Raw genomic sequence first — 22,090 nt, forward strand, 5'->3', positions numbered from 1 at the left:
GGGATGTCTGGCTTGTTCAGACGTAGAGTCCCCACAATAGTGAGATCCTTCTCTAGAAGATGCTGTGCAAGAGGCACACTGGTGAAAAAGTTATCCATTGTGATGTTGCGACCTGTGTTTCTAAATCTACCACACAACTGCTTGACAATGTTTTCCCCCATATTCTTCTGAACTTCTTCACCTGGTTGTCTCCCTGTGTAAACTATTTACATTGCATAGGGGATGCGTGCATCACAAACCCAGAAGATATTCAGGCTTGCTTGGCATGTACTGTAAGAACTTGGTGTGTAAAATAATCTTCCTGAAGGGTCAAACTTCTGATATAGTCTGTGTGGTCCACAGTTAATTTATTCCAGACAGCCACAGCTGATAAGAATTGAAGGTTCCCATTGGATTCCAAAGAAAATGCATGTGGGTCATTTGTGACCCACTTATTGAAGCTTGGGGTAGTAGTACAAAAACTACAATTTCTTAAAAATTTTAAAAGGTAAGTTAGAAATGTAAATGGAATTATGTATTATATGGAATACCTGGAATATGAAATGTTAAAACATTTTCATTACAAAGATATTTCAAGAAAACAACCTCACCAGGTCATTTTTGACCCTCTTATGCATCTAAGAGTTAAAATGAGGTGTTAACTGCAGCAGATGTCGCGCTGACATTAGTGGAGATTCACTTACTGCTTGAAAACGTGTCATTCATTCAAAGTTATCGCATGCTATGTGTGCTAATGTGCATATTGGTAGTATTTCTTCCACGTTTAAGCCGTCATGCACACCAACAGGAATTGATAAGGGATTTTTTTTTAAAACGGGCAAATCGAAACCATACTTGCCAACCTTGAGACCTTCGAATTCAGGAGATTGGTGGGGGCGGGATTCGGGGGGCGGGGTTTGATGTTAGCGGGGGTGTATATTGTAGCCCAGAAGAGTTAGGGATGCAAGGGATTCTGGGTATTTGTTCTGTTGTGTTTATGTTGTATTACGGTGCGGATGTTCTCCCGAAATGTGTTTGTCATTCTTGTTTGGTGTGGGTTCACAGTGTGGCGCATATTTGTAACAGTGTTAAAGTTCTTTATACGGCTACCCTCAGTGTGATCTTTACGGCTGTTGATCAAGTATGTCTTGCAGTCACTTTCGTGTGTATGCAGAAGCCGCATACAACACGCGACTGGGCTGGCACGCTGTTCGTATGGTGAAAAAGCGGACACGTCGGCAGGTTGTAGAGGACGCTAAAGGCAATGCCATCACGGCACGCCCTTAATATTGTTTTCCGGGTGAAAATTGGGAAAAATTCGGTAGAATGGTTGCCCCGGGACATTTTCGGGAGGGGCACTGAAATTCGGGAGTCTCCCGGAAAAGTCGGTAGGGTTGGCGAGTATGATCGAAACACTTAGAACTGATTCTCAACAAGAACCAGTTTTCCATTTCAATTCCTATTTGTAGACTTAGTTGTTCCTGTAATAACTTAAAACATGATTAAAAAAAATAATGAGCCATTTTAATGAAGCATACTGCTAAACCCTGACAACATTGCTTATTTTTGTCTATTTGTGTCAACTGGTATGTGTGAAACTTTACATCTAACTTAACATGTTTGATACAAACATATCTACTGTAGTTGTTGTGTGGCTTCGTCACAGCAAGTCACGTGCATGCTTTTTTGTAGATGAATTTATATTTTGGATACGCTTTGTACTTCAAAGACCAAAGACATTTAGACATTTTGATTGCACGCTGATAAATACAAAATGCAACTGCTCAAACACACTTTTCCTAATGTTAAAAAAAAGCCTTTATCACACCAAAAATCAGATTTGAGTGTCAGCTAGTATGTCAAAAGTTTGTATTCAGACTGAAACAAACCACAGAAACAGTAAATCATCATCTTCTGGGAAAGATAAACAGCTTTATGGACAAAAGCTACAAGTCTCGTAGATGCAGTCTTTCTAGACCAGTGGTGTCAACGAGGGGGCCAAAGTAACTACAAATCACAGGTCAACCTGAATAGATATATACTTACTATAAAAAAGGAATTTGTACAGAAACCATTAATACAAAAATATACTTGAACTATTTCCAAACCGTGATAAATAGTTCAGAGCAGAACCAAACACACTTCAAATAAAAGACTATTGAAAGATTTCCACTGACAATTTTCAAATTAAAATGTATCAAAACAGTATTACTAATAAATAAATAAAAAAACTCTTCAATATTAATATTTATAGTATTTTTAAAAATTGAAAATAGTTCAGAACTTTTAGCAGCATGTACTCTCTGATCTGATGCACAATAGCTCAAGCCAGATCTTAGCTGTCGGTTTTTCAATATTTGGAGTCAGGTTCTGACCTAAATTCTTAAAATAGCATGAAAATGTATGTATGTGAGACAGCCACTGTGTAATGTTTTGTTCATTTGCATTGCACAGCAAAGTTTCCCACACAGGTATGTTGTTCCAAAAAAGCTGAACTTTTTAGAAGCATGTAGCTGTAGTTGTGGTATCGTCCAGAAGATGTAACATAGGATTTGCAGTGCAGAATATTTTCTCCTAAGTGCGTTGGAAGTCCAGCAGCTCCACTTGAATGTCAACATATGGTTGCTGACAAAAAAATCTAATTTAGTTATCTGTGCTTCAAAGTTAATAAATTGCAGTGTGAACTTGTTTTTCAGCAAAATGTGTGTTTGGAAGCAAAGTGGGAGACACCTTGTGAGACATATAAGGCTAAGGTATGGCACTGGTCACCATTGAAGCTACAGCCGAAACTGGCTGGGTGGGCAAGAAACCACTTTTCGTATTTCATACTGTATTTGTCCTGGGTATGACTGCATCCATGCAGAGTGTGGGGTTAGTCAGCACAAAATAAGCTGTTACTACAAGGTGATTAGTGTGTCGCTCTGTGCCATGAAACCAAGGGGAGCTATAGGTTTGGGTTTGGCATTTGTCAAACCTCTGCTGCCTTTCGGCCATACTCGTACATGAGAAAGGCTAGGGGAGTAAACCCCAGCATCAAATCCGGAGCTTGAGGCTGTCTGACCTGGTCTTCAAAGTCAATTAGGCAAGCAAGCAAGCCGGTCTTTTAGATTCTTTAGCTGTGTAGAGAGGGGAATATGCTGAATGAGCAACAGCTGATCCTCCATACTAACCTGCTCAGGGTTTGTAGCTCCACTGGAGAGGAACCATCAGCGACATTGTAAGGCTGGTGTGGGCAATTAATTTTTACCGGGGGCCGCATGAGCAACCCGAGCACTGCTGGAGGGCCACATCGACAATATTTCAATTACATTTTGGTCAATATTATTTTTGATATATACCGTAAGATAAATAATGATAATAATATTAATAATATTACTTTCATTTAACCTAACTTAACTTTATACCAAAAGCACTGCTTTGGAAATCATGTGTACCCCTTTCAGAGATCATATTTAGTTCCCCTTAAACATCCTCATGTTGCACAATGAAATGTAAGCATAGGATGAAGTGTGCATTCCTGTAACTTTCTCTAGTAACAGCATTCCATGATTAATATCAATAAATTAACATTAATAATAAATGACAGTAAAATAAGCACACATATGACTGAGGAGTCATAGTGTAACTTTGTGTGGTGTATGAGTTGTCCGACTTTTTGTGTGGCCATAAACGCACCAGTGGCTTAGTGGTATGCGTGTTGGTGACATATGACAAGTTGGTTTTGGCCTGGTTTGTACGGCAGAAAATGACTCGTTTTTCGAGATAGAAGTTTTTTACTCATGTTTTTGGTGTGGTTACGGCCGAATATAAACAGTTTTGCTCAATAAAGTGATCAATATAATTCCTGGCCTTGAAGCATCTCGATAGACGTTACAATAATTGAACGGTGTTGACGAACACTGTTAGGGCCGCTTGTTGTCACTGTCACTCAAAGTTGCATTGCAAAATCACACAGAATAAATGTGTTTATTTTGTTTAGAATTAAGATGGGATTTAATTTGGTGCGCGGCATATATTTGCTGTGCGCAGATGACGCTTGAGCAGTGCGCAATTGCGGAGGCGCGCACCTTAGAGCAGGGGTGGGCAATTAATTTTTACCGGGGGCCGCATGAGCAACCCGAGCACTGCTGGAGGGCCACACCGACAATATTTCAATTAAATTTTGCTTAAATTATTTTTGATATACCGTAAGATAAAAAATAATAATATTTTCATTTAACCTAACTTACCTTTATACAAAAGCAGATGGCTTTTGATGGTTTTATTTTTAACTCTTTCTTACACAACACTTCCTGATGTATAATACCATGCAAAAATTTCAATTTCTGTCACTTTATCCTGCATCCTCTTTGTTGTGAACGTTGCGCGCCTGTAAGGTGCTTGGCGAAGAAGGAGGAAGCGTTGCTGTTGTGGAAATGAGGAGTGAGGATAGATGTGCGTGTGGAAAGAACGAGATAAGTTGAGCTGTGTTAGTATAGGTTGCTCAATAAATGTTTAAAAAGAGCGTCAGACTTGGTGTGCACTTCTTCTGGACTCTACAATTGATGTCAGAAGTGGGATGAAATGCCTCCCAGTTCGCCTTGCCATCAAACCTGGGAGTCTTCATTGAGGGCGGAATTCCCCCATGGCACCTGTAGACACTGCCTCTCTCTCTCTCTCTCTCTCTCTCTCTCTCTCTCTCTCTCTCTCTCTCTCTCTCTCTCTCTCTCTCTCTCTCTCTCTCTCTCTCTCTCTCTTCTGCGACGAGCTCCTCACGTGGCACGTACCTCTCGATGACGTAGCAGGCTGCGCACACAATTAAGCAGCGCAGTATGCGCAAAGTTTTACTTCTGCCACCAATTGTAGCGTCCAGAAGAAGTGCACACCAAGTCTGACGCTCTTTTTAAACTTTTATTGAGCAAGCTATACTAACACAGCTCGACTTATCTCGTTCCTTCCACACGCACATCTATCCTCACTCCTCATTTACGCAACTCAAGAAGACAACATTAACTTCAGCAGGTCGTTACACTATATTCTTTAAACACAGCAACATGTGTACTACAAATTAAGCACACGGCTTTACCTTTACTTGGCAGTCCATGTCTTGTTGAAAACACGCCATTCGTCATCACCTTTTCTTTTTTTAGCGTCTCGGGGATAACCGGGCGGACCTAGAGATGCGCGGTTTGCGGACACAACCGCGGAGTCCGCGGATAAATGACGAAAATAATAGATTTTAAATAGATTCGGGTGGGTGGCGATTGAACCAATTCTCTCGAATGTCTGCTGATTTTTCACCCAATCAACAATAATAATGGCGTGCCGTGTTGGTACTGCCTTTATCACCCTCTACAACATGTACAGCCAGCGTGCTAGCCCAGTCACATGTTGTGTGCGGCTTCTGCTTGCACACGCAAGTGACAGCAAGGCATACCTGGTCCACAGCCATACAGGTCACACTGACGGTGGCCGTATAAAACAACTTTAACACTCTTAATATGTGCCACACTGTGAACCCACACCAAACAAGAATGACAAACACATTTCGGGAGAACATCCGCACCGTGAGACAACGTAAACACAACAAAACAAATACCCAGAACACCTTGCAGTCCTAACTCTTCCTGGCTGAAATATACATATGTGGCACATATTAAGAGTGTTAAAGTTGTTTTATACGGCCACTGTCAGTGTAACCTATATGGCTGTGGACCAGGTATGCCTTGATGTCACTTACGTGTTCAATAGGGATGGGCGATACCACACTTTTAGGATTCGATACGATACTTTTTCTTGCATTTTCATCGATACCAATAATTTCTTATTGGCAATTTTTTGTCAGTCAAAAATATTATTACTATTGTTATTATTTATATATAAATGATAATTGGGTTATGCTTGTATAGTGCTTTTCTACCTTCAAGGTACTCAAAGCGCTTTGACAGTATTTCCACATTTACCCATTCACACACACATTCACACACTGATGGCGGGAGCTGCCATGCATGAGACTTTAAACTGTTTTTAACTTTTAACTTTTTTAACTGCTTTTTATCTAACAAAATTGTTCTTAGGGTAATTTTGTATTTGCTTTTTAATTTGTATTTTACTTCTGTTTAACATTTTATTTTTTAGTCTGTCCTTTGCCTTTATTTATTTGTGGTGTCCAGCCCTTTGTCTTTCAACTGTGGTTGTTTTTAAAGGGCTTTATAAATAAAGTTGGTATGGTATGCAAGGCGCTAACCAGCAGCCATCAGAGGCAAAGGGTGAAGTGTCTTGCCCAAGGACACAACGGACGTGACTAGGAAGGTAGAAGGTGGGAATTGAACCCCAGTAACCAGCAACACTGCGATTGCTGGCACAGCCACTTTACCAACTTCGCCACGCGGTCCCTTTTAAGACAAATCACAAGACAAATACAGACCATTTATACCACAATTATTATGGTCAATATATAATACAAGTAAAATTAAAATAAATAACATAAATATGAAAAATAAATTAAATATTATATATAATAATAACTATATATTATATATAATAATAATTAAATATTAGGGCTTTCCAATTAACAGTCAAATCTGAATTGCAAGAAGCTGCAGTTATTTTTTAAAGTTTGTGATATGATTAGCAATTAATGAAATATGAAATAGGCTAATGTTTTCGAAATGTAAGAAATCATGTTACAGATTAAAACCAAAATCACATTCAATCATATATTCAAGATTTTCTTGGAAAAAAATTAAACTGTAATGCAAAGATGAAGAATCTCCAAATTGTATCTCTTTCTTATCTTGTTTTAAATACTCAAGCAATTTTCAACTAACAGTAAATTCCCCTGTGTGAAAATTATTTGAATTTAGGATAATCATTTAAACAAAAATATTCAGTAAACATTACTAAAAAAAAAAAAAACAATGCCTGTTTTAAGTCAACAATTGGACAACAGTGGATATGCCTGGCTGCATCGCTACAGTCGGCTGGCTGTGTGTGTGTTGCACGTTGACGACGCTCATTCGCTGTCTCCTGTCACGTGACTGGGCCAGCTCTATACTCTGCCATGTACAGGGGTGTCCCAGCACATAGTAAGTTAAGTAAGTCATCAAAAACATCTGAAAGTGATGCTTGCACCCCCCACACGCCGTTTTTTGGTTTATATCGATACTTTTTTCAGAAAAGTGATGCCAAATGAGTAGCGTGTGAGTATCGATATATTGATACCACAGGATCGATACGCACATCCCTAGTGTGCAAGCAGAAGCCGCACACAACATTTGATTGGACTGTCACGCTGTCTGTACATGTTGTAGAGGGTGATAAAGGCAATACCATCACAGCACACCCTAATTATTGCTGTCAGGGTGCGAACCCATGTCTATATTATATATATAACAACGGGCGGGTGGCGGGCGGTTGTGGTTTTGATAAAATGTTAGTTCGGTTGGATGGCGGGTGGAATACGACTTTTGTGACGCGGATGCGGATGAAATAATTGCCTATCCGCGCATCTCTAGCGCATTCACTAACAGGACATGCGCCCATAAATAACACTTTTCAAAATAAGAGCAGCACAGTTGTATTGCACGCACGACATATATGTTTTTTTTTATTTATTTTGTAATTTGTGATTGCCGCTGCGCGCACGAGCATACGTCCACACGGAAGTCATACAAATAACGCTTTTCAAAACAAAAGCAGCACCGTTGTATTGCACACTCAAGATAGATACTTTTTTAAATGTATTTTGTAATTTATGATTGGCCTCACGTGGGCCGGACAGGGACGTACAAAGGGCCGGATGCGGCCCGCGGGCCTGCAGAATGCCCAGGTCTGCCTTAGAGGGAATGTTGCTTGGCAGTCCATGTCTTGTTGAAAACACGCCATTCGTCATCAACTTTTCTCTTTTTAGCGTCTCGGGTGTAAACCGTGCACCACTTGTCGCTGTGCACCTTCACTCACACGCTACACACGGACATACGCCCATAAATAACACTTTTCAAAATAAAAGCAGCACAGTTTTATTGCTCGCACGACATAGATGTTTTTTCAACTTTATTTTGTAATTTGTGATTGCAGCTGTTCACATTCACTCACAATCACGCACGCGCATACGTCCACACGGAAGTAATACAAATAACGCTTTTCAAAACAAAAGCAGCACCGTTGTATTGCACACTCAACATAGATACTTTTTAAAAGGTATTTTGTAATTTATGATTGGCCTCAGGGTTATAATAAGGCCATGCCAAATAAGGCATTAATAAGTACTTAATAATGACTAGTTAAGAGCCAATATGTTACTAATTTGCATGTTAATAAGCAACTAATTCATGGTGAATATGTTCCCCATACTAAAGCGTTACCATGTTTTTTTACTGGTGCACAAAATGAACTGTCTATGAACATCACCCTGTTCAAACAACAAAACCAACAGTGTCTAAACTCACAACAAATTACACACCTGCAAATCAGTGTGACTTCTGCTGTTGCCGTATCCATAATACGCCGATAGGGAGAAGTTTTTATTTACACAATGAGTCGGGTGTGTTTTGACCACTGCCGAACCCCTGAGGCCGACTCACCGAACCCCTAGGGTTCGATCGAACCCAGGTTAAGAACCACTGTTACAGAATATGAAAGTGTATTGCACTTTTAAAAAAAAATTATGACAAGACCAGAAATACACATAATTAGCAAACCAATAACATGAATTAGACATTTTGGGACAAGTGGTGAGTGCCAAACTCATCCACTCCGCCACACATGTACTGTATATATCATACATACAAACATAAATACATACAATAAATTATTGGAAGATTAACTGCAATCAGTTTGCATTTTTTAGGTTTCATTAGATCTTTACAACGTTTAACATAATGTCTTCTTCAATTACTGTTAAACAATAAAAAAAAAGAATTAAAATAAATAAAGAAAAAAGGTATGTACCGAGCACATCCAGTATGGGTCTTGGCTAATACATTTCGAAAGAGATATTAACCCTTGTGTAATGTTCAAATTGTTGTTACTCAGCCAGGGTTTGTGGGTCTGATGGACCTGTTGCATTTTGTGGCTTTTAATGCCTCACAATCAAACACTTTTATGTTAAAATACTGAACAGATGTTTACCTTATCCCAATAAACATATGTTCAGTATTTTAACATAACAGATGTTTACCTTATCCCAATAAACATCTGTTCAGTATTTTAACATAAAAGTGTTTGATTGTGAGGCATTAAAAGCCACAAAATGCAACGGGTCCATCAGACCCACAAACGCTGGCTGAGTAACAACCATATGAACGTTGCACGGAAAATGTATCTGCCAGTTTCTGCATCCAACAGGGATTCTTATTTTGTATTTCTGCATCTGCGGTTCCCACACAAGGTTGCAACATTGTTTGTCAACACTGTCTGCTCTCATTTTCTCGCACATTTGACCCTCTGATGTTCTGCGTACCTACACTCTGACCTCCTCCTGCCTAGGCCTGCTGTCTGTGTGTGTGTGTGTGTGTGTGTGTGTGTGTGTGTGTGTGTGTGTGCGCGTGTGGTACACAGAACATAAATTTTCACACTTCTATTAGCCCTGGGTCCAGTGGACCCGGACATCTTGTATGCAATAGAAATGTGTAGGGGGGTGTATGGTGTGTGGTCATTAAATATGTATTCTGATATATGTTCTTCACAGAAAATGAGCCAAAGTCAGTGAGTCTCAGTTTGAAAAATTAATTAATTTAATCATTTTTCTTTTAATAAAAAATGAAAAAAGGGTCCCACAGACCCGAACACCACACAAGGTGCTATTACACAATGTATATTTACAGTATTGCGATAAATTCACTCATTATAGCACTATGCAATATGTTTATACTGGCAAAAACAATAGAAATGACATATGTAAAGACATTTTTTTTCTTATATATGTTTTTTTGTTCATCCAATTGGTGTAATGGAAGCAACAAGAAGGGGGTGGATGATCGTTACTGCCTTTGTCTTTCTTGCAGGACCTGCATGTGATCAGCACGGACGAAAACCGCGTGGTGGCTGCTGTGCAGGAGTGGAACCAGAATGAAACCTATAATTTGTATGTGTCAGACACGTCAGGAGTTTATTACACTCTGGCACTGGAAAATGTTGTCAGCAGCATGGGCCCTGAAGGAAACATGATGGTTGATTTATATGAGGTAAACCGACAGTATCTTAGGATCTCTTTAATTGTGCTTTACAGTAACATCCCTGGTATACTAGTCACACGTCACTTTTGCCATTTTTTTGTGGAAATGTGATATTTCAATTTTTTTTTCAAAAATTATTTTTGAGGAACATAATTAGGTGTGTTCCAATACCGATCATTCTTGAATGAAATCAGCCAATACTGAGTAGATGTATTACCTGTCATTTAAAACATGTAATTATGACGAGTGCTATTGACTATGTGATCTGAAAAAGCAACCGTTGTTTAAAATATTCAAGATTACTGAATTACTTTGCTTTTTAAATTAGAATCACAATTATAATCAGAAAACAAAAAAGACAGAGATGGCACTTTATTTAAACGAGTTCCTTATTCCCTTTTGTTGCATACACTTGTTTGATCAACACAAAGTCAATAGTACTGTTATGTTCACAGAGTGGAGATGACGGCAAAGACACCAGGGAGCGGTATAGCTCTATGTATGTTATTATATATATTACCATATATATAATAATCAAACAATAATAATAATAACTACGGAAATGGAGTGTGAGACAAAATCCAAGAGTGAGTGGTGTTAGACTATGCGTGTAGTTAGCTGTTGTGTATTACCGTGATGTTGGATGAGGAAGCAGACAAATCCAAAGGGGGCTAGGCAAAAGGGGTCCGTGATCCGCGTGAGGTCCGTGGGGCATAGAGAGGTGTCGGAGTCCGTGTCCAGAGCGAGGGTCGAGGCTCGAGGAAGGCAGTCCAAAACCACGGGGGAAACAACTGGTAAGACTCGGGAAGGAACTACGGGAGAACAAACAAGGACGTCAGACACGGAGGGAAAACGCAGAGAGAAAGAGAGCATAAGTCTTCGGCTTACGGTACACCAAGGGTAAACTAAGTTTCCGCACGGATCCTTGGGTCCACTGGTCCTTTATACAGCTCCCTCTCATCAGGTCCAGGTGCGTTGATTGCTGATCGCCCACAGCCTTGCCGGCATGTGGGTGTGACGCGGCCGTGGGCGCGTTCCGAGGCGCGGCAAGCAGAGCGCAAAGATGAGGGCCCTGGCCGTGACAAGCACACAATAACTAAACAAAAGAAAAAACTACTATCTACTACGGTTGTATGGTATACCGGTATTGGTATAGTACCGCAATACTAATGAATCATATTCGGTACTATACCGCCTCTAAAAAGTACCAGTCAACCTCGTCGTTGTCACGGCGTGTCATTGCTGGTTTACGAGCAGACGAGCATGTTCGGCAGCGCGCAATCACAGAGTACTTACAAGCAGACACAGTGTGTAGACAGACAGGGGAGAACGGACCTATTTTGGCTTAAAAACTAACGATAAAGTTGAAGTCATAACACTGAAACGCCCTCAGGAAGAGGCGCTTTAAGACATGGCTAGCTAGCTAGCGGCTAATGTCCGGCCGCAGTCGGCAGTGTTTTAGCTACTTCTACATCACTAATCCTCGCCTCCATGGCGACAAATAAAGTATGTTTCTTTCAAGTATCATCCCTGCAGGACGAGGAATAGCTAAACATGCTTCACTACACACTGTAGCTCACCGGGCATCACATTGTAAACAAACGACATTGGTGGATTTACACCTGACATCCACTGTAATGATACCAAGTACAGGAGCGTATCTAGTTGATACTATTATGATTACATCAATATATCACAAAATATATATATATATATATATATTTTTATATTATGGTTGTAAACTCAGGAAATCCGTACCTGGACTTTGAATATGACCAATGTATGATCCTGTAACTACTTGGTATCGGTTGATACCCAAATTTGTGGTATCATCCAAACAGAAGAATACAGTAAATGATTATTACATTTTAACAGAAGTGTAGATAGAACATGTTAAAAGAGAAAGTAAGCAGATATTAACAGTAAATGAACAAGTAGATTGATAATTCATTTTCTACCACTTGTCCTTAATAATTTTGACAAAATAATAGAATGGAAAAAGACACAATATGTTACTGCATACGTCAGCAGACTAAATTACGAGCCTTTGTTTGCTTACTTACTACTAAAAGACAAGTTGTCTCGTACGTTCGCTATTTTATTTAAGGACAACATTTCAATAAGAAACATATATTTAATTTACCTTAATATTTTTTGTTAAAATAAAGCCAATAATGCTTAATATTTTGGTACCGGTACCAAAATATTGGTATCGGGACAACACTACTATCTACTACTTATTTTAATCCTTTGGTTTTTGCCCTCAAAGTCCCTGTGTCCAGGGATTTATTTCCTGAATTTGTAAACAATAACAAAGACAACAAAAATTAAAAATATTGATCTAATTGCTCTAATGTCGAACACATACTGATACTATCCTTGGTATTGACACTTCTGATGCATGGATTTGTCTGCCCTCCTCTTATGCCTGGCAGCTACACACCAACAGTTGCCGTTATGTTATCCTTTATCTAACTCTTAAAAATCTACTTTCTACTGTAACATGCTTCCATCTACACGTATTAAACTTTACTAAGCACTTATGTCTTGTGTTGTTAAAAGCTAGCTTAGTGATTAGCATGCCTTCTTATTCGCTCCTTGTTGTTCTTACTCGGTGTGTAACACCTCCAATCTTCCAGTGATAAAACAATACTTTAAAGAAATGTAGTTTATTTGCCACAATGGATGTGATAATTATCGACTTAGGGGAGCGGCTCCACACTGTGTATGACATACATAGTTAGCTGCTAGCCGCCTCTGCCAGCTGGGTGAACAAAAATAAAGTATCCGTCAGAGGGGATCAGTTGTTGGGATCTTCATTGAAAGGTATTAATCGGCATTGGCAGATCACATACTTGTTCTACGGAAATCGGTTCATATTGATCAGTGGCTGATAAATCTGTGGATCCCTAATATTTTTTGTTTTTTTGTTTGTTCTTTTTATTAGGGCATGCAAATGTAATATTTAAACAATTTGGTTGCACCAATTTTAAGACTGAGATTATATTTGTGTAATAAATAATTGAAATGATCACAAATATGATCCAAACTAATCTAAAAATGGGGTAAAAATGCAGCGCTACGTTGGAACTCTGATTTGAAATTATTGTTGTTTTACTTTAAAAAATAAATAAAAAATTAAATCTACAACACAGGAATAAAGAAAAAAAAAGCTATGAATAAAATAATTAAGCAGCTCAGTATGCTGCTCATGCCTGTCTTTGGTTCTGGCTAAGGAATCAAACCCACAGTCTTGATTAGGGTCACCATCTGAAATAGAGGGTATGCTAAATTCTTCCTCTGGGGCAGATTGCAATGTGTGCCAGTTTTAAAATTGGAGTTTCATTGCCTCTGAATCACTTTGGTATCCATAAGCTGCTCCTTAGGGCCTTCAGCAAGAAGTCTGATTCATTTAGAAAACATTGGTTATTTGCACCTCCCGAGATAGTCAATCATTTCCTACTCAGTGTTTGTGATATTTGGTTTTGTTGGGAATACAAAGGAAATAAGCGGTTGTTATAGAATGTTCTCTGTACTTTTGATTGTCATTCATTATTTTTTCTTTACCAGTGTGACTTTAAGTGACATCACCCTTGTTTTGTCATTTTGATTTTCCAGGTGGCTGGAATAAAGGGGATGTTCTTAGCCAATAGAAAGGCGCACAAGCAAGTGAAGACGTATATTACCTACAACCGGGGCAGAGACTGGAGGTTGCTGCAGGCCCCAAACAAAGACCTGAGAGGCAACAACATCCGCTGTATTCTCGTGAGTGAGTTTATATTCCTAATGTCAAAGAGAGACAGGAACTGAATGATCCAGCTTAAAAAGCATCGTCAGTCAAAACTCCAAAAGCAGCGCACTTGAAAGGTCAGCCATATTGACGCAGTCCAATAAGCTGACCTCTCATTAAAGACTGTCTCTCGGTTATTATTTGTGCTTTAGGTTGCCAGCAAAATTCCGGGTTACGCGCCTCCGTACTGCGAGTTAGCGAATGTCACAGTGAACCCCCTTGCTAGCGTCACCTTGTAGCTAGAGATCGACACAACTTTGTTTTTTCCGACCAAGGTAACAGAGAAATTGAGTGTGAAGGACAATGTTGAGAAGAAGAAGATGTGGCCGATATTCATTCAGTTAGGATCCCCTCAACGCCCTGACTGCGCCTAGAAATTCTGTCCATAAAAGTTATGAACAGAATCGATGACAAAGGGCAGTCTTGGCAGAGTCCGACATTCACTGGAAACGGGTCCGACTTACTGCCGGCAATGCGGACCAAGCTCAGACTCTGATCATACAAGGAGCGGACCGCCACAATCAGACAGTCCGATACACCATACTCTCTGAGCACTTCCCACAGGACTTACCAGGGGACATGGTTGAATGTCTTCTCCAAGTCCACAAAGCACATGTAGACTGGTTGGGCAAACTCCCATGCACCCTCAAGGACCTTGCCGAAAGTATAGAGCTGGTCCACAGTTCCACGACCAGGACGAAAACCACACTGTTCCTCCTGAATCCATACTTTCCAACCCTCCTGATTTTCCCGGGAGACCCCCGAATTTCAGTGCCCCTCCCGAAAATCTCCCGGGGCAACCATTCTCTCGAATTTCTCCCGATTTCCACCCGGACAACAATATTGGGGGCGTGCCTTAAAGGCACTGCCTTTAGCGTCCGCTCTTGCCTGAAAAGGAGACTATTATATATGTCTCCGTTATCCATAGGTTTATCTAGAACCCATAAAGTAGGCAGGCACGGAGCTATTTCTCAGCGTGTGTTTATTCCAGCTGACACGTTAATACACTGACACACAACATCCGGATTCCCTTCATGCATTGCTTCAAAACTACGACAAGTAGTAATGTCCAAAAACATAACAGAGACGAAGCAGAAAAACGAAGAAGAGACATGGCGACGACGAGTAAGAAGAAGAAGTACGCTTGCAAGTTACAAAATGATTGGAAAAAATAATTTCAGTTCATCCTGGACAGCTTGAAGGGGAAGGGGTATCCTGCCTGCAAATTTTGTAGATCAGACTTCTCCATTGAACACAGTGGCCGAACGGATATACTCATTCATGAACGGATTAATTATATATATAAGAAATACTTGAAAATATATACTCCCCCACCCCCATCTCCCGAATTCGGAGGTCTCAAGGTTGGCTGCTGAATCCGAGGTTTGACTACCCAGCGTAGCCTCCTCTCCAGTACACCTGTATAGACATTACCGGGAAGGCTGAGGAGTGTTATCCCACGATAGTTGGACCAAGCTCTGACACTGATCGTACAGGCAGCGGACCGCCACAATCAGACCGTCCGATACCCGAAACTCTCTGAGCACTCCCCACAGGACTTCCCGAGGGACACGGTCGAATGCCTTCTCCAAGTCCACAAAGCACATGTAGACTGGTTGGGCAAACTCCCATGCACCTTCAAGGACCCTGTCGAGAGTATAGAGCTGGTCCACAGTTCCACGACCAGAACGAAAACCACACTGTTCCTCCTGAATCTGAGATTTGACTATACAGCATAGCCTCCTCTCCAGTACACCTGTATAGACATTACCGGGAAGGCTAAGGAGTGTGATCCCACGATAGTTGGAACACACCATCTAGTTCCCATTCTTAAAGAGAGGAACCACCACCCCGGTCTGCCAATCCAGAGGTACCGCCCCCGATGTCCACGCCATGTTGCCGAGTCTTGTCAACCAAGACAGCCCCACAGCAGTTATCTGAACAGCGGACATGTATTCATGAAAATATGGAGACGCTGCTGATGATGTATGTGTTTGATGGAGAAGCGGGTGGAAGGAAAAGTCTACTCTGTAAAGTAAATGTTCAACAATATTTATATATTAGTTCGTAAAACTACTACCGTTACAGTATTTGTACGACATTCTATTGTATTGTTTTTCTTATTCAAAAGTTGTTTTGTAAAGACATGTTACATGTTAAATTTGTGGTGTTTTGGGGGGGGGCAGCATTGATTACAAATTAAATCCGCTTATTTTAAATGGGTAGGGCTATTTCGCAATACACATTTTTTTTCAGTACGAGCTGCGTCACAGAACCAATTAAAGTCGTATCCCAAGGCATCACTGAATACTCTATGAAAACGATACAGTGGAGGAAATTAATTATTTTGCCCTCAAAGGGCTGCACAAGCCACAACGACATCATCGGCTCACATCCCACATCAGGGCAAGAAAAAAACTCAACCCAATGGGATGAGAAACATGGGCGACCGGTGCAATGGACGTCGAGTGGATCTAGCATAATAATGTGAGAGTCCAGACCATAGTGGATCTAACATATTAACTGTTTGATCCGCTATTGATTTTGTAAGTTCACCCATAAAATCTGAACAGTCCATACTTGTATGGTAGGTTTATTTTAACAGAAAGAGAATATAACCCAGAAACCCAGGAAAAGGTTATTGGTCATTAATGTGTCTTTGATTGACTGAAACAGTCTGTAAGCAAACAGACTGTTCCTCTAACGCGTGACCAGGATTGCACACACATCAGGAGAGATTTCGGTCCACTCCTCTTTACGGATACTCTTCAAATCCTGAGGATTTCAATTCTGTCGCTTGGTCGTTTGAAGTTTCAGCCCCCTAAAGAGATTTCCAACGGTACTGAAGCCCAGAGACTGACTTCGCTTTTCTTGAGCCACTTGTTTTGGGTCCTTGTCATGCTGGAAGACTGGAATTGGGAACCGTTAAAATTTGGATGATTCCGGGTCCAATTTTTGTTTCTCATTTCGATTCCTTCTCCCATTGATTCACAATTTTGATTATTGTAAAAGGCAGGGTCAAAAATTCACTATAATTTTTTTTATATTTAAAGAGAATACAAATGTCAATCCTTTGAGCTACCATATTTTTCGGACTATAAGGCACACTTAAAATCATTTTATTTTCTCAAAACCTGACAGTGCACTTTATAACCCGGTGCACCTAATGCACAGAATAATTTTGGTTGTACTTACAGACTTCGAAGCTATTTTATTTGGTACTTGGTGAAATGATAAGTGTAACCAGTAGACGGCAGTTACACATAAGGGATACATGTAGACTGCAATATGACTCAAATAAACAACATTAAAAATATAGAACATTACACACGGCGCTCAAAAATCTATCAAAATATTTTAGTACAACTTTGGTAAGCTATGATGGATTGCACCGTGCTTTAATATAGGAGTATTATTATGGTGTGTGTATAAAGTAAGACATATTATCTGGCGTTTTGTTTCGCAATATTATGCAAAAGCAACTTCTCTTACCTTCTGGTACCTGCTGATCTGTATTTGGGATCTGCATAAGTCCTGAAAATTTGCACGCATCCGCTTTTGTAGTCTGTACCGATAAGCTTCTTCTTTTTCTCTATCTTCTTGTTATGAGACATTCATCCTCCGCCATTTCTAATAAAAAGTAGTGTAAAGTTCTTACTTATATCTGTCAGTAAACTCACCATGAAAGCGCTAAAACATACCGGTGTAGTGGGTTTACATTATTCACCCAAGGAACTTTAGTTATTAGAGAGTTCCGGTCGGATGTTTTTTCAAGGGGCACATTTCCGGCGTTGTTATTGCACTAGTGAGCCACGGAGGAGGAGATGCTGCTCCGTTATTGATTTAAGTAAAGTCTGAATGTCATTGAAACAGTTAGCTCCATCTTTCGACACTTCTTCCACTCCCGTCCTTGCACGCTACACCGCTACAACAAAGATGACGGGGAGAAGACGCTGCCGAAGGTGAGCCACGTAAATAAGACCGCCCACAAAACGGGGCATCCTGAAGCGACTGTCAGAAAGCGGCTTGAAGATGATCTGTAAAACATCATCTTTGCAACATTTTGACCAAAGAACCACCATTACATGTTATGTAGACCACAAGGAAGTGTTTTACATGTATGGCAGGGGTGTCCAAAGTGCGGCCCGGGGGCCATTTGCGGCCCGCAGGTAATTTTTTAACGGCCCCGCGGCACATTCTAAAAATACGATTAAAAAAACAAAAAACATAAAAAGTGGTATAAAAGAGCAAACAGGTGAAATGTAACAAGAACATGTTGCAATGTTTACTCTAATAACACAAAACTGCCATGCAGGCTGTTTCTTTAAAAAAAAAAAAATAATGAATCAAAATCACTGTCATTATGAATTATTGACCTATTCAAAGCTCCAATTACGTCACATTAAATATTCCACTTTGGAATATTTTTTGGGGAAAATATTTTATGTCTGCCATATAAAAAACTAAGCTTTTTTGTTTAAAGGGCCTAAAACGAACAAACAAAAAACATAAACAACAACAAAAGTTATAATTGAAGGATAGATCTGAAGTTGATCTTGGGACTATTGTGTTAAAATTTAAAAAATATATATATATATATTTTTTAATACTTTGCTAAACAGGACCCTTTTGAATCCCCAATAATTTTAGTGGGCCTTTTTTTTTTTAAGTGTCTATTTAAGTTGCTCAAAAATAATAATTAATTAATGTTGTTATGAGGTATGCTATGAACTCCAATTATTATATAATCTGAAATATTCCACTTTGAAATGTTATTGGGGGAAAATATTGCATATTTTGTGTTTTTTCCATAAAAAAAACTGGGTTTTCTTTGACAAAAAGAGCATACAACTTAAATCTTGAAAAAAAACACTTTATATTGACAGATAGACCTAATGTTGATCTGGAGATTTAGACCTTGAATAATAATAATAATACTAAATAATGACACATTTTTAATATTTTTTTTTTTACCTAAACCCTTTGGGGTCCCCAGGATCAAGCCTGAGTGGAGGCCTAAATGTATATTTTTTTATACATATATTGTATTGTTTTTTAAAATAAAAAATATCAAAATGGCCCCCGCTTGCTTTGATATTTCAGTGTGCGGCCCTCAGTGGAAAAAGTTTGGACACCCCTTATGTATGGTGTTCATGGGATTAAAGGCCTCACCTTTTCTCCTCCAAACATATTGCTGGGCATTGTGGTCAAACGGCTCAATTTGTGTTTCATCTAACATCACATGGACAAATATAAGACCTTCTGGGGGAAAGTTCGGTGGTCAGATGAAACAAAATCACTCTATCACAAACAAATAAGAGTTGTAGAAAGTATTGGAAACTCAAAACCCGCCATGACATTATGTTTTTTTACAAGTGTATGTAAACTTTTGATCACGACTGTAGATATTGTGGGCACTGCAGGATCGCAAAACCCTCATGGCAAGTTGTGTTTCAAACGGTTTTCTTTGTGGTCCCACAGTCACCAGTCTGAGATCATTACCGTGCTATCACCATAAAATTGTGGACTTATCCAGTAAACATCTGGCAAGGAGCTCCAGGGGGCCTGATTAGCTGCTATCTTGCATGTCTTCCATTTTCCAAATGATTGCTGTGAAATTGGTTTCTTTCTCATTGCTGATGGTCTTCATCAGGCTTCTTCCAGTCTTGTGCAGGTCTACAATCTAGCAATCTACAATCTAACAATCTTTTTCATTGTGGTGAGGAGGCTAGAATGGAAGAAAATGTTTCTTTGACAGGTGTCTGTCATACCCAGAAGGAGAATAGTAATCATGTACTTTCCTAAAGAGATAGGACTGATTTGTGATGTGCCTGGTGGGAACATAACCAGTGTGGGGGTCAGAATTATTTCTGGTTGTTAGGGGTTTCCGCTTAAATATTTATTTCAAACCAATCTGTGATAAATCCGATATTTATTGCCCCGGCGGTAGCTTTTCACACATGGATATTTGTTTTCTTCAATCGGTGATTCTGTCGCGTGCTTTGGCTTCTAGCTACATAACGCATTAATTTGTCAAGAAATGTCAGAGTTTTAATAACCCGCTAACAGTTACCGAATGACATTTAGCTGGGTCATAATGAGAATTGTGTCGTTAAAGGTTAACCGAATCACACCAAATAGTAAACCAAGCCAATAGGCATCTGGCATATGTGATAAATCATATGGCAGTTGTACACCCGAGCTGTTGCAATAGCTATTATTCGGGTGTTTTTGCACGTCTGTTGGGAAGGCTTGATGTTTTCATCATTGCTACTGATATTATTATTCTGTTGTTGTTTTTTTTTACACAGCCATATTGTTCATTACACCTTCATCTTCACGTCTCTGCAAATCCCTACACATCTGGGAACATCGCTAGTCGGGACTCGGCGCCAGGAATCATCCTGGCATCCGGTGAGTTATTAATATTTTATAATTTATTCCTGGTTTTTTTTCTCTTATTTCTTCTTCAACAATCAGGAGAACACCAAGCCGCATACAAATATGGAGCGTTAGTAGTTTAGGGTGGCCTAATGCAGCTTTCCATTTTATCACTTTTTTGGTGACACCAAGTGGCCACAATAATTCATTATTTAAAGGCCTACTGAAATGATTTTTTTTTTATTTAAACGGGGATAGCAGATCCATTCTATGTGTCATACTTGATCATTTCGCGATATTGCCATATTTTTGCTGAAAGGATTTAGTATAGAACAACGACGATAAAGTTCACAACTTTTAGTCTCTGATAAAAAAAAAGCCTTGCCCCTACCGGAAGTAGCGTGACGTAGTCAGTTGATCATCTCCTCATATTTTCCTATTGTTTTCAATGCAGCTAGAGCGATTCCGACCAAGAAAGCGACGATTACCCCATTAATTTGAGCGAGGATGAAAAATCGTTAGAGTGACGGACTAGAATGCAGTGCAAGACATATCTTTTTTCGCTCTGACCGTAACTTAGGTACAAGCTGGCTCATTGGATTCCACACTCTCTCCTTTTCTATTGTGGATCACGGATTTGTATTTTAAACCACCTCGGATACTATATCCTCTTGAAAGTGAGAGTCGAGAACGCGAAATGGACATTCACAGTGACTTTTATCTCCACGACAATACATCGGCGAAACACTTTAGCTACGGAGCTAACGTGATAGCATCATGCTTAACTGCAATAAATCCCTGACTGGAAGGATAGACAGAAGATCAACAATACTATTAAACCATGGACATGTAACTACACAGTTAATGCTTTCCAGCCTGGCGAAGGTTAACAATGCTGTTGCTAACGACACCATTGAAGCTAACTTAGCTAGGGAGCTAACGTGATAGCATCGGGCTCAAATGCAGATAGAAACAAAATACATAAAACCCTGACTGGAAGGATAGACAGAAAATCAACAATACTATTAAACCATGAACATGTAAATACACGGTTAATGCTTTCCAGCTTGGCGAAACTTAAAAATGCTGTTGCTAACGACGCCATTAAAGCTAACTTAGTATAACGGGACCTCACAGAGCTATGATAAAAACATTAGCTCTCCACCTACGCCAGCCAGCCCTCATCTGCTCATCAACACCCGTGCTCACCTGCGTTCCAGCGATCGACGGCGCGACGAAGGACTTCACCCGATCATCCGTGCGGTTGACGGCTAGCGTTGGCTCGCGCGTCTGCTATCCAAGTAAGTCCTCCTGGTTGTGTTGCTACAGCCAGCCGCTAATACACCGATCCCACCTACAACTTTCTTCTTTGCAGTCTCTATTGTTCATTAAACAAATTGCAAAAGATTCACCAACGCAGATGTCCAGAATACTGTGGAATTATGAGATGAAAACAGAGCTATTTTGTATTGTTTTCAATGGGGTACCGATACTTCTGTTTCACTGGCTACGTCACGCGCATACGTCATCATCCAAAGGCGTTTTCAACCGGAAGTTTAGCGGGAAATTTAAAATTGCACTTTATAAGTTAACCCGGCCGTATTGGCATGTGTTGCAATGTTAAGATTTCATCATTGATATATAAACTATCAGACTGCGTGGTCGGTAGTAGTGGGTTTCAGTAGGCCTTTAAGCTCAGGACGCAGTAAGTGTCATGATCCGTGGTCCGGATCATGTTTTTGTTATGTTCTGTTAGTTTTGGACTCCCTTAGTTCCTGTTTTT

At 39.9% G+C, this 22,090-nt stretch overlaps 1 protein-coding gene across 9 annotated transcripts in view; it reads left to right on the plus strand.

The window, feature by feature from the left end:
- LOC133634127 (VPS10 domain-containing receptor SorCS1) overlaps nucleotides 1-22,090 on the plus strand; it is a 499,576-nt gene that overhangs the window by 371,209 nt on the left and 106,277 nt on the right. For all 9 annotated transcript variants that reach the window (XR_009821878.1, XR_009821879.1, XM_062027161.1 and 6 more), the window contains exons 9-11: nucleotides 9,966-10,145; nucleotides 13,755-13,901; nucleotides 20,238-20,340. Coding sequence is in view for 7 of the 9 variants with exons in the window: in XM_062027161.1 (XP_061883145.1) it covers nucleotides 9,966-10,145; nucleotides 13,755-13,901; nucleotides 20,238-20,340 (430 nt within the window). In the remaining 2 variants the exon portion in view is untranslated. The remainder of the gene's footprint in view (nucleotides 1-9,965; nucleotides 10,146-13,754; nucleotides 13,902-20,237; nucleotides 20,341-22,090) is intronic.

Source organism: Entelurus aequoreus, linkage group LG18, assembly GCF_033978785.1.
Source record: "Entelurus aequoreus isolate RoL-2023_Sb linkage group LG18, RoL_Eaeq_v1.1, whole genome shotgun sequence".
NCBI classification, from domain to species: domain Eukaryota; kingdom Metazoa; phylum Chordata; class Actinopteri; order Syngnathiformes; family Syngnathidae; genus Entelurus; species Entelurus aequoreus.